Source organism: Mobula birostris, chromosome 27 (genome assembly GCF_030028105.1).
Source record: "Mobula birostris isolate sMobBir1 chromosome 27, sMobBir1.hap1, whole genome shotgun sequence".
NCBI classification, from domain to species: domain Eukaryota; kingdom Metazoa; phylum Chordata; class Chondrichthyes; order Myliobatiformes; family Myliobatidae; genus Mobula; species Mobula birostris.
The window spans coordinates 32,113,684-32,127,334 of NC_092396.1; the positions used below are offsets into that span (position 1 = coordinate 32,113,684).

A 13,651-nucleotide genomic window follows, 5' to 3' on the forward strand; every position below is an offset into this window, starting at 1 on the left:
GGAGAAACCAGATTCAGATCTATACTAGCACCTGTAGTGTGAGCTCTGGCATCCCTCAAAGTCCATTCTTCACCACTCAGTTTCCCAGCTGTGTGCCGCCTCTCGATAACATCACTGAAAACACCTCCACATGTGGTCTAATGACACTTGTTCAGGAATGTCTAGGGACTTGCAATGTTATAGTCACGAGTACTGATTGTACTTACTATAGCACATCACTTACCCATGCATTACTCTCTGGGTTCTCTGTATGAAGTTACCTGTGCATGGTTTCCTTTAGCCATTTCATACCAGCTATCACTACAGACTTGATAGAACTAATTTCAGGAGTCTGCGATAACTAGAGACCACACTCTGCCACATACATGTTGGCATTCACGCATAGATGAACGCAAGTGTAGGGGCCGTCTAGCAGGTACGTATTAGCTCTGTTGCACGCATGTCTACATGCGTACACACGCACGCACGAGCAAGCCAGACAGTCGTACTTACAATCACACTTCAAAGACATAATGCCATCTTCTCTATCACAACTCTTAGGTACCTCCTGTCCCACTGGCAAGGGAGCTTTATCACAAGGGGGCAGCACAGGGATGCACAAGTACAGATCATCGCTACCCAATCTACCTACTCTCTATCACCAACAAACTAATGAAAGGTGCTATCGACAGCATCCTGGCCATAATGGGGAAGGAATGTGATATAGACGGTAAAGGAGATTGCCAGGTCTGGAGGACCTGAGTTATAAGGAAAGATTGAATAGGTTAGGACTGTATTCCTTGGAATGTAGGAGTTTAAGAGGAGCTTTGAGGGGTATAGGTAGGACAAATGCAAGCAACCTTTTTTCACTGAGATTGGGTGGGACGACAACTACAGGTTAAGGGTAAAAGGTGAAAAGTTTAAGGGGAACATGAGGGGAAACTTCTTCACTCAGAGGGACTTGAGAATGTGGAATGAGCTGCCAGCTCAAGCAGTGCATGCCAGCTCGATTTCAACTTTTAAGAGAAGTTTGGATAGGTACATGGCTGGTAAGGGTATGGAGGGCCACGGTCCCAGTGCAGGTCAAGGGGAATAGGCAGGTTAAGTGGTTTAGCACAGACTTGATGGGCTGAAGGGCCTGTTTCTGTGCTGTACTTTTCTATGACTCTATTTCTTTAATGGGAGAGGACAGGACAAGCTGTACTGGGAGCAAAGTGTGAGAGATTCAACAATGGAGAAGAGTAGTCAAGCTATAATGGTAAGAGAGTCAACAGTCAGTAACGGCGTGAGAGTGTGGTATGGGCTGTAATGAGGAGCGATCATGGTGCGGGCTACAATGCTGAGAAAGTGCAGACCAATTTCATTTTGTTTTAAGAAAATATGGTGGAAACCTTAACATGCCTGCATTGTGCACATTGCTATCACCTGATGCAGATGAAGTTGACATGCACATGTCCCCCAGCAGCCTGGTAGCTCGTGAAGTGGAGGCCCCACACAATGCCTTGGTGAACAGATCTCACTCACCTCGATACCAGGAATGTTGTAGATGAGCTGCTGCGCGATGTCCTTGCAGCCCTGCTCCAGTGCTTCCATGGGCATCTCAGAGTCTGAATACCAGTCCCGGTTGACAGAATGTGCGTAGGCAGCACTGGGCGTGGCATGCTGCACCCGGGTGGTAGTAACAATGCCCGTGGATTTACCTGGAAGAGGAGGAATGAAATGGGATGAGGCAGCTTACCACAGGTCAAGCATTCCTTTAGTTCTGTCCTCACCTCCTCCCCTCCACCCCACCACCAAATTTTTAAATCGCTCTCCCATCAACTCCACGTTGACAAGGACAAACCACACAAAAATGCTGGAGGGACTGGTCAGGCAGCATCTATAGAAATCAATCAATAGTTGACCTTTCTGGCCGTGACCCCTCATCAAGCCTCTAATGGTAAATATTGAGTCTTGTTCCTCCCCTCCTTCACTCTTCAAAACATTACGCAATCTCTTAGTTCCTTGTCCTAGTGGGCTCAGTGACAAGCGCCTATCCAAAATGACAGAAGAATTCAGGCTCAGTTCCTATCATAGTCTGAGGCCTCTCTGAATCACGCTAAGGTCAAAGGAATTCTTATGAACTGTGGCCAAAGTAGCAAGGCATGGTATTTATTCACATACAATGCAGAATAGGTCCCTTCCAGCCAGACCACCCAGCAATCCCTCATTTAACCCTAGACTAATCACTGGACAATTTACAGTGATCAATTAATCTGCTAACCAGTGTGTCTTTGGACTGTGGGAGGAAACCCACGCGGTCACAGGGAGAACGTACAAACTCCTTACAGGCAACGCCGGGAATTGAACCTGGGTCACTGGCACTGTTAAGCGTTGTGCTAACCACTAAGCTATCGTGCCAGCCCCAGCAGTAAGTTGTGCAATACAAATTCCTACAGATACAAGTCAAGTAAGCAACCATGTCAGCACGTTTCATTGATACTGGTTGAGGAATGGATTCTATTTCGTTGATTTATTTTCAGTGATCTGCACATCACTGGGAGGACCAGGATTTATTGCCCATCCCTTGCTTCCCTTGAGAAGATGGCAGTGAGTACAATGATAAACATGTAATGGGTGCCCACACAGTGCTGTTACAAAGTCATAGCGATGTTGAATAATGAACCATGGAAGTAGTCCCTTCAGCCCATCTGGTCCATGCTGACCACAGCATCCTCCCTGCTAGTTCAGTTGCCAATGTTCTGCCCATAACATCCAAGCCTTTCCCCCCCATGGACAAACTTGCTCTGGGCCTGTACTCACTGGAGTTCAGAAGAATGAGGAGGTATCTCATTGAAACCTACTGAAATGCCCAGACAGACTGGATGTAAAGAGGATCTTTCCACTAGTGGAAGAGCCCAAGACCAGAGGGCACAGCCTTTAGAACAGAGGTGAGGAAGAATTTCTTCGAAAAGATTCAAAGTACATTTATGATCCAAGTATGATTGCAGTATACAACCCTGAGAGTCATCTTCCCACAGACAGCCACTGAACAAAGAGAACCATAGCTCCCATTCAAAGAAAATATCGAACACCTCCAACATGAACAAAAAACAAATCACGCAAATGGCAAAAAAAGTGAGTGAAGAACACTAACCCACAACGTTATCATCAAAGGAGCCCAGGCACGTTAGCCAGGGGTCGTGAATCTGTGGAATTCATTGCTACAGATGACTGTGGAGGCCAAGTCTTTGGGTATATTTAAAGTGAAGGTTGATAGGTTTTTGATTAGTAATGAAGGTTATGGGGTAAAAGGCAGGAGAATGGGGTTGGGAGAGATAATAAATCAGTTATGATAGAATGGTGGAGCAGACTTGATGGGCTCAATGGCCTGATTCCTCTCCCATGTCTTTTGGTCTTATGATCCTATGGTCAAATGCCTCCTAGATGTATTGGGTAGGATTCAGACCGAGCAGCACTAAAGAAATACCAATATATTTTCATTTTATTGTCTATGATGAGTAATTTGAGAACCTACAGCTGATGATGTCCCTATGTGCCTGCTATCCCTGCCAAGAACAATGAGGGAATTCTTGCCTCAGTTCAGATAAGGCACCGAGGAGGGTAGGTTGGGGATTACTAGACATTTTGTAGGTACAGATTACAGTTGTGTTGTCTGATGGAGGGAATGACTTTTCAGAGAGTTGAAGTGCAACCAACTTGTTCTCCAGATGCAGGTAGTTCAGTCCCCCAGAGGTGTAATCCTAATTTAAATATTAATTAATTATTAACGGCTCTGTCTATCTAAATAGACAATGGATGCGCCGGTCTTCTCCGGGGCGCAGACCTGGGCAATGAATATGGAGATCCTGGGCTGCCCAGACATCAAGATCCCCCCCTTGGCCTCGCGGATGTGCTCCAAAGGAATGCGAAGCAGTACCTTTGGCATCAGTTTGGCTGCAGGAACTGCCAGGAGGTGACGTGATACGTCATCCAAACACCTTAGGGGCTCCACTCCGGATTTGTGTAGGGTTTACTCCTTAGCCTTCTCTTCTCCTGAAGGTACCCACAAGGCAGTGGGATCCGTAACCCTGGATAGGGGCCCATACCGGGTACTGTCAGCTGGAGCCAGCTGAGCCCGGGACTCGTGTAAGGCAGGGTCGTCACCCCTGTAGTAGTGATGAATGGAGCCACTACCCATTATCTGTAATTTAAATATACCCCTCCATAAATCTTCCCTCTACCCTTGGCTTTAAGGCACACCATCTCTGCATGCAGTATAGGAAAGCAAGAGATTAGTGGAGGTGAAAGATACTCTTTATCAATTATTATGTACCATTCCCAAGTCTTGTCAAAATCTGAGGATGTTCTTTTAATTGAATCTCCCGGAATTGAAGCCAATGTTTTGACCTGCTTAGACAACTGGCTAAGTAGCAGGGGGGCAATAGTAGGGGTTGGTGAGGGTGGGAGACTATACTCTAACTGACAGTAATGACCCATCAAGAAAGTTTCAACATTTCCAAATAACCAAGATGATGGAACTGAAAGACAAATCTGCCAAAAATGCAAAAATAGACAAAATTGGAAGCATTAAGTTGCCTGCAGATATCCATACATTAAGTCATTGTATCATAAAAAAGGTAGTAAATAAGAGAAGAACGGGATATTTTCTGAAAGGTGAGAAGTTAGAAGATTCTCTTTACCCCTTCCAGTTCTCATATTTCTAGCTGCTACAGCCAGGGTAGGTTTTACACAGTGAACAGTGGGGCACTGAGGTGTGCAGTGGAACAACGAGATCTGGGAATACAGGTCCATAATTCATTGGAAGTGGCATCACAGGTAGATAGGGTCGCAAAGGAAGATTTTGGCACATTGGCCTTTATAAATTAAAGTATTGAGTACAGGAGATGGGATGTAATGTTGAAGTTGTACAAGACATTAGTAAGGCCTAATTTGTGCAGTTTTAGTCATCAACCTACAGGAAAGGTGTAAATAAGGTTGAAAGAGTACAGAGAAAATTTACAAGGATGTCACTGGGTCTGGAGGACTTGAGTTATATGGAAAGAGTGAATAGGATTTTATTCCTTGGAACATAGAAGATTGAGGGGAGATTAGATAGAAGTATACAAAATTATGAGGGGCATAGAAAGGGCAACTGCAAGCAGATTTATTCTGCTGAGATTGGGTGGGGCTACAAATAGAGGTCATGGATTAAGGGTGAAAGGCAAAAAGTTTAAGGGGAGCATGAAGGGAAACTTCTTCACTCTTAGGGTCGTGAGAGTGTGGAACAAGCTGCCAGCACAAGTGGAACATGCAAGCTCAATTTCAACACTTAAGAGAAGTTCAGATGGGTACATAGATAGTATGGAGCCTATGTCCCAGTGCAGGTCAATGGGCATAGGCAGTTTAAATGCTTCAGCATGGACTAGATGAGCCAAAGGGTTTGTTTCTGTGCTATACTTTTCTATGACTCTATAATGTTTTGTATCTCAAAATTCCAGCACTTTTCTCTGTTCTCCTCATTCATTTCCAATTTACTTCTCCTTCATCCAGCTCCACTGTATTTTACTAGCCTGTTCCAACTTCTTACATCTCCACCTATCATTTTATTCTCTCCATACCTTCCAGTTCTGCACGGCATTGATTTCTAACTGCTCCCAGTTCTGATAAGGGGTTATTGACCTGAAACACTAATGGCATTCCTTCCTCCACAGATGCTACCTGACCCGCTGAGTATTGTCAATATTTTCAGTTTTAGGTCAGATGGACAAGTTGTTCCATTGCAGAAGTTATTGTGTGCCGTGAGGTCAAACAAAGTGACCGTTATAATACTTACTTCCTGAATGTCTACTCACTGTCTCCTCATGTAGGGAAGCATGTTGGAGCTGCTATTATTGAGGTTGCCCCAGTGCTTCAGAGATCCCAGTTTGATCCTGAATTTGAGTAGTATATGTGTGGCGTTTGCACATTTTCCTTCATGGGTTTACCCAAATCCCAAAGACTGTAACACTGGTATAAGGGTATAGCATCGTAGGGCATAGAAGCAGAATTAGGCCATTCAGTCCATCAACTCTGCTCCGCCATTCCGCTATGGCTGATTTACTAACCCTGTCAACCACATTCTCATCCATATAACCTGTCAAGCCCTTACGATTCCTGGTACTGGATATACCAAGTCATCGGGTATGACCAATGCCATGCTTCTAGTTCCAACATAGTATACTTACAACTTACTAACCCCAACGCAAACGTCTTTGTGATGTGGGAGGAACCAGTGTATCCAGAGTGAACCCATGGAGAGAACGCACAAAGTCCAGAGTCAGGAGAGTCACAGGGCAGGGTGTCACACCAGTAAGGACACCTCTAAGGGCCAACAAAGCACCAATTATACCCAGTTAAAACCAGGTTACTTGTAAACGAGGCAGGCTGCACCAAGACACGGAGTTAAACTGGCTCCTCCCGCGAGGCACAGCCTCGGTATAGTAGAAGAACAAGGTCATTCAGGGCATCGAGTCTGTTCCGTTATTCAATCATGGCTTCCTTCTCAATCCCATTGACACAGTTACCTTTGCCACTCTTACCAGTCAGGAACCTCTGTTAAATGACTGCTGCAAATTAGTTCTTAGTGGAAGCAAGCAGTAAAAAGAACCAAAGGAGTGGGGGAGGGGGAAGTTATTGAGAAAGTGACAGAGAATTAATGGCAAGGCTACAGGGAAGTAAGTAGGAGGAGAAAGGAATTGATGGGAACGTCCTACTGTGCCCCGATAGGCTGAATGGACCTCTACAGTGTTGTGGTAGAACTGGATCTGCCCCACTGAATGACATTTAAAACAATGAAAAGAAAAACGGCTTATCCGGACTGAGGCCATGCACACAACACCAACCTGCATCTTCTGCCCATCTCAGAATGGATGTCACTTCATTGCCAAAGGTGGTGTTGCACTGTCTGCGCACCGAGGCTGCACTCACTCCCACGGTGCCTTCGTTTGCCTTCACGCCACACAGGTAGGCTGTTGCTGTGCCAGCACTGTCTGGCACCTGGGCATTGGTGTTATAGGTCTGGTGAATGAAAGAAAGAGAAGTCGCATCAAGGTCAAGCTGAGCCTTATCTTTCAGCCTCCAAAAAGAACCACACATCTCATAAATCAACAAGCACAATCAAATAAAGACACACAATAAAATCATAACATCCGATTAAACTAGCCAGTCTTGAGCGTCAGCAACAGTTATATAATTAAACCACTCATGATCGGTTTTACCAAGAGGAGATAATGTTATTAAGGAATGTTTATCCCACTCTGAAAAAACAAAAAACCTTTTTTCCCCTTATAAAGGGGAAAATGCATCAGTTCAATGATTAACACATTTATGACATTTCTGCCTTGTAATTCTGGCCGGCCTAGCGAGGCGAACTCAAGCAGAGGAGCAGGAAATGACTCTCTTAATCACCGGTGCTTTATGCAAAGGGTTGAGCCCAGTGGAGGGGCATGAAGTCCATTGTTTAGTAGAGGAGGGGTATTGTGAATGGGATGGGATGTGGGAATTACGTTTATTTATTTATTTAGATACCGCGTGAAACACGACCCTCCAGCCTTCGAGCCACGCCAGTCCGCAATCCCCCGATTTAATCTGATCACAGGACAATTTACAATGACTAATTAACCAGTAGGAGGAAACCAATGCGGTCATAGGCACTCCTTACAAGCAGTGGTCCGAATTGAACCCAGATTGCCTGTACTGTAAAGCATTGTGCTAACCAGGCTAACTAGGCTACTGTGCCGCCCCAGTGATAATGGCATCTACAGTAATATCATTAGGAAGGTTGGAAGTGGGTGGCAGATACTGGCATATCAGTGGTTGGAAGGTGGATGGGGTAGCAGGAGATAGTAACTATCGAGACAGGCAGTCCATCATGGAAGGGTGATAATGAAGGTAAGTATTGTCGGGGGGGGGGGGTGGGATGCGGAACAGAAATGATGTGGTTGCTGCAGGCGCTCACGCACACCACATTCTACTGTTTCTAAACAGAAAGACCTTTGACAAGCATTTCCTAAAGCAAATTAAATACTTTTTTTTTAATGAACCCAAATAGCCATTAGCACTACCTGGTCGAAATAAGAGCAAAATTCAAATTTTTCATGCACTAGCTGGGAGGGAGATTAACACAACTAGCAATAGTGAATGGGGCACCTTTGAAAGAGCTACATGTGGGAACTTGTCCATTTCCAAGAACCCTTCCTCTCCACTCTTGTCTTCCAACTGGCCCTTCAGAATTCGAGCAGCGGTCACTGTGGGGATTCCCATCCCTGAAGGAGAAGAAGAAGAAAGCTGTCTTACCAGTGAGCACATCAGCACTTTTTTTTCTTCCCTGCGCTTTCTCAGATTGCTTTCTGGTCTCTACATCTGCACATATCTTTATTTTATCACATATTGTTTTGCCATTGGCAACAAGACAGGAGCCCAATAGTTCCATATTAAGTGGAGCAACTGGAGTGGGCTGTCAGTGTGTGCTCATTTTGCTTGGGCACAGAAGTGCCCCTGGTGACTTAACCTTCCTTCAAATTAATATCATCTGTGGAAAATTATCAATGACACTACTATATTCTCAAAGAAGTCCACAATTGGAGTAAGTCCTTGGGATGCTTTGGAAGAGGTCCTCATGAATTCTTTCCCATGATCCAATTATTTGAAGAACAAATCTAGAAATATGTAGCCCAATGAAATGATGCCATATTAAGAAAAAATATACTGGATTGTGACCCTAGTCACATTACAATAAGGATCCCAAAGTAATCACAGTCAGTACAGGCCTCTGCATTCTCAGATTCTCACGCTACATTTATTTTTGTTGCGATATGTGTAAATTGAAGGGAATTTGAACTCAGTTAATTAACTAGGTGTCGCAGTGGAACAGCCAGTATGGAGGGCCTGCCTCACAAGGAGCCAGTGGCAGTAAATCACACATTGCTCACACAAACCGGGGTTTGGGTGGGTGAGACATCCCAACCTCACAGATTTGGCAGGACCAAAGTCACACACCCTGGACGTACGAAGCCTGAGAAAGGTGGGATTCTCGCTGTGGAATCCAGTGGCTGCTAGCAAGGGGCTAACAAGCTGCATTTCCAGAGACGGCCAGTAAAAGGAGGTTTCACTTACTAATCAAGAACCTATGAACCTCTGCTTTAAATAAACCCAATCACTTAGCCTCCACAGCCGTCTATGGCAAGGAATTCCACATACGATCCACCACCCTCTGGCTAAAGAAATGACTCCTCATCTCTGTTCTGAAGGACATCCTTCAATTCCAACACTAGGCACTCTGGTCCTAGACTGCCCCACTATAGAAAACATCCTCTCCATGTCTACTCTATCTAGGCCTTTCAATATTGGATAGATTTCAATGAGATCTCCCTCATTCTTCTAAACTCCAGCGAGTACAGGCCCAGAACCATCAGACGCTCCTCATACATTAACCCTTTCATTCCTGGGATCATTGTCGTCAGCCTCCTTTGGACACTCTCCAATGCCAGCACATGGAGACTTCCCTACAACATACTCCAAGTTTCCTCAGAAAGGAAATTCCATTCTGTTAAATTCAGTACTGAGTATTGCCGGACAAAAGTCTCCAGAGTGTAGCAAACTGCCAGCATTTAAAAGCTTTGAATCCCACTGCCTAAGCCTGCGATGTCTCAGTGTCAATCATGGCTGCCAAAATTGACACATGAAATGATGCTCAAAGCTAAAGTCAACAAAGAAATCAGTTATCCTCCAGTATCTGAAACATACCGTCCCCTAGGAAAAGAATTATATTTTTTGCCACGCCAGTGTTGAGCTTTTGTAAATTGAGAGCCCGTTTCAGTGTTTCCTGGGCTTGGTTCCTCCAAAATGTAGGGTTCATTTCATGCTCTGTAATGGGCAACACAAGATAATTAGATTCAAGAACATTGTAGATTCGAGTAATAGTTGATGCATCATAACAGATTTCACCAGCATTTGAGACACAAGCTACTTAACCAGTCTGCACTTAAACTGCTCCAGGACAAAACAAAAAGTGCTTTTTTTTTTCCCCGTTAGTGATTTTGTTGATGACCTTTTCTGGTAACTTTAGCCCTACTGGAACTGCAGAGTGGCTCCAAGGAGATGGCGTTTGTTTCTAACCTTCAGTTCTATGTGGAGCTTGCTCGTTCTCCTTGTGTCTACCTGGGTTTCCCCAGGTGCTCTGATTTTCTCACACCCAAACCTGCTGCTATAGGCAAGTCGAGTACACACGGCCAGTGGAAGAACCAGAGAATGTTAATGGGCAGGTGTGAAATAACAGATTACAGGAGCAATATTACTCTGACGGCAGGCTTCCTTCTATGCCATTAAAAAATTTGAGCCGGGAATGAGATGGACTTCATTTTACTTGCAACTTAAAATAATACCGGTGAACTACTGCAGTACGAATAGTCACATGTGATCAAGCCTGGGACTGGTCATCTCTGCAATGAGAACCCCACTTGAAACAATGATGGAATATTAATTCATAGCAAAATAAGTAGATGCAATCCAGGTGAGTGTTGAGCATCCTGGACGGAAGCATGCAAAACATGGGTGATTTCCTCTACTTACTCTTCAAATCGACTCCATCTATCCAGGCTTCAGAGCTGATCCCTGCGCTAACCATCGTTAGAAGTAATGCAGACTATATTTACCAGTTTCTTTCCAAGCAAAGGAGAGCGTAAGCATGAGCACTGCAGGGAAAGAAGCGAAGCGCCTTTCTTCGTAAACTTCTTGACATTTCAACAGAAAATAGATCAAGTAACCTAGAAATGGGTTGTGCTTACGTATAACAGAGGCCATTTGGGCGGTAAAGGAAAGGTACGTCGCATCCGGAGTTTCTCTGGTTAGATGGTTTACCTCCACCCCTCTCTGGCGTAGTGGGGAACCGCATACAAGGCAAGTTACAGCCAAACAGCAAAAGAAATGCAAGCATTTGGCAAATAGAACATCCTTGCTGAGCTGTTGAATTGCACATTTTTCAATCTTGGATCCATTCCCGCTAGGATGAAGCTGGATCCACAGTACAGTCCAGCATGCGGTGCAATTATTACACATGGTAATAATATGCCTCTGTAGGAGAGAATGTGCTTCAAGTTTACAAGAAGGCAATAGAAAGCTGTTAATTTTTGTTGAGAGTCAAGACAGAAAAAGATCCCTCACAAGCTGAAAGTCCAATGCGACAGATTGAGGAACTCAAGAGCAATACATGAATCTCCCAGCACATTCAAGACGAACGACAGCACAAATGGAACAATAAATGTGATAAGACAGGCCTCTGAGATCCGCCTAACCTGGTGGTGGCAGGCGCATCTGATGATAGATTCGCTTTTTCTTGAGTCCAGCGGGTATTTTGCCTATTGAGGTCAAAGAGATGGGAATATGAAATTTTATTACAAGGGATTACTTTGCTACAAAAACCAAAGCCACAGAGGTCATTGAAATGCACCCGGATTTGGAAGCTGTAATTTCAACACGAAATTGAGACTACTTGGAGTAAAAGGAAATTCAGCCTGGATTGAAAAGTAAATGATGGGCTGATGGTGTGGGGGTTGGAGGAGGGAGGAGTTATATCACATGTAACACCACCAGGGTCTCAAGGAGATAGAGTTCATTCCAACACTGCCTCCTGAGTGGTGACCTGGTATATCTGGCACAGCAGCTCTGACCTCAGTTCCAACTTAATGGAATTCAGGGAGGTTTAACAAGGATGTATGAAAGCTATATTTCCCATGTTATCAACCAGAGGGAAGATTGAAAATAATTCCCGTTGTGTAATGTTTGTTGCTGTCTCTCCATTCACTCTTTTGTGTGGTTCAAACTCACAATGAAAGCATTCAATATTTTGGCAAGAATTTTTATTGACATCTGGAGGATTGAGAGACATTCAGGTGTTCAATACACAATAATTTAATTTAAATATCAGTAGCCTGAATACTTGACTCTCAATGCAACAATTAAGAGTATAAGCCTCAAGCCCGCCTGTTGTTCCTAGAAAAGGGTGGCGAAAGGAAGCTACAAAATTCTTGAAGGGAAAAAAAAGTCACACTATGAGGAATTCTCTCTAAATCACCTTAAGGAAGAAAGGAGCTCAGCATCAAGGACTCCATGTAAGTAATGACTACACTTCTCCAAATGCACAAGAGTGATGGCAGGGTCATCGGCAGCTTTCAGGGGATTGTGAGTTTGGGTGGTGGTGGTGGACAAACAGATCACTATGCTCCTCCAGGGCTGGACTACCCCACCCTCTGACCAGATGATGAAACCTCTGGGCGTGGAGATCATGAGCTGCAGAGGCAATGAACAAATGAAAGACGAGGAATGAAACACAATAACAGATGAGGTAACGTGGTGAGTGTACATGGCAACAAACAAATGATGAGAAACTACATCAAACAAACATTTGGCATTTCAATTACATTCAAAGAGAAAGATGATATCAGTGCCATCAAATTATCCTTCAGGAACATCATCAGCATTGGATGCAATTCTATAGGATAGTTATATACACATTGACTAAAAAAGGAAAGGAACAATAGTTAATGAATCCATACCAGGTAGAACATACTTGAAGCGTATTGGGAAGAAAACTCTACTTCACCCACAAAAATGATCTGAGAATAACAAAAAAAAACTCAGAACACTACTGTGCAAAAGTCTTAGGCACATGTAAAAAAAATCTGTAAAGCAAAGATGCTTTCAAAAATAATGAAATGAAGTTTCTAAATATTAAAATATTACTATAAAGAGCAGTAAACATTAAAAAATCGAATCAATATTTGGTGTAACCACCCTTTGCCTTCAAAACTGTAACAATTCTCTTGAGTACACTGTTGTGCAGTTTTATAAGAGAATCTGCTGGTGGGTAGTTCCAAGCATTTTGGAGAATTTGCCACAGTTCTCTGCAAACTTTAGCTGTCTTGTTCACTTCCGTCTCTCTGGATAATCCCAGACAGCCTTGATGATGTTGAGATCAGGGCTCTGGAGGCCATACTATCTGAAACCATATAAAATCTAGGGTGTCTAAAAATTTTCAACCATACTGTACATGATAAATGTAATTCTACATAAATCTAGAAACGGTTTTCACACGTCTACCACTTCCTTGACTGATGACACAAAAGACTGCCAATGTTGGAATGTGAGTGAAAAAACAAATTCTGGTGGAACTCAGCAGGTCAGCCAGCATCTGTGGAGGCAGAGGGATGATTAACGTACTGGGTTAAGACCCGGAATTGAGACTGAGAGTACAAAAGAGAAATAACCAGCTGAAGAAGTGAGAGGTAGAGCTGGCAGGTGACAGGTGGAACCAGGTAAGATGATGAAAAGATGGAGCCAGGTAAGATAGCGAAAGGGGTGATATCACCATAAATGTCAAATAAAATATAAATATGTCAAATGCTTTGTAAAATTTAGAATCAGATTTATTATCATTAACACTTATTTGGGCAGCAAGACAGTACAATACATAAAATACACTACAAGTTACAATAACAAATGTATCTTTGAAAAGATATGTAGTGTTAAAAGAGAGCAAAAATAATGAGATTGTGTTCATAGATTCATTTTTATTCAGAAATCTGATGGTGGAGGGGAAGAAGCTCTTTTTAAATCATTGAATGAGGCTCCTGTACCTCCTCCCTGATGGTAGTAA

General features: G+C 43.6%; 1 protein-coding gene across 1 annotated transcript in view; it reads right to left on the reverse strand.

Annotated features, from left to right (window-relative positions):
- LOC140188779 (alkaline phosphatase-like) overlaps window positions 1–13,651 on the reverse strand; it is an 80,647-nt gene that overhangs the window by 26,871 nt on the left and 40,125 nt on the right. Inside the window, exons 3-6 of the mRNA XM_072245404.1 lie at window positions 9,745–9,864; window positions 8,149–8,264; window positions 6,843–7,017; window positions 1,504–1,679 (exon numbers count right to left, since the gene is read on the reverse strand). Of these exons, the coding sequence (XP_072101505.1) occupies window positions 1,504–1,679; window positions 6,843–7,017; window positions 8,149–8,264; window positions 9,745–9,864 (587 nt within the window). The remainder of the gene's footprint in view (window positions 1–1,503; window positions 1,680–6,842; window positions 7,018–8,148; window positions 8,265–9,744; window positions 9,865–13,651) is intronic.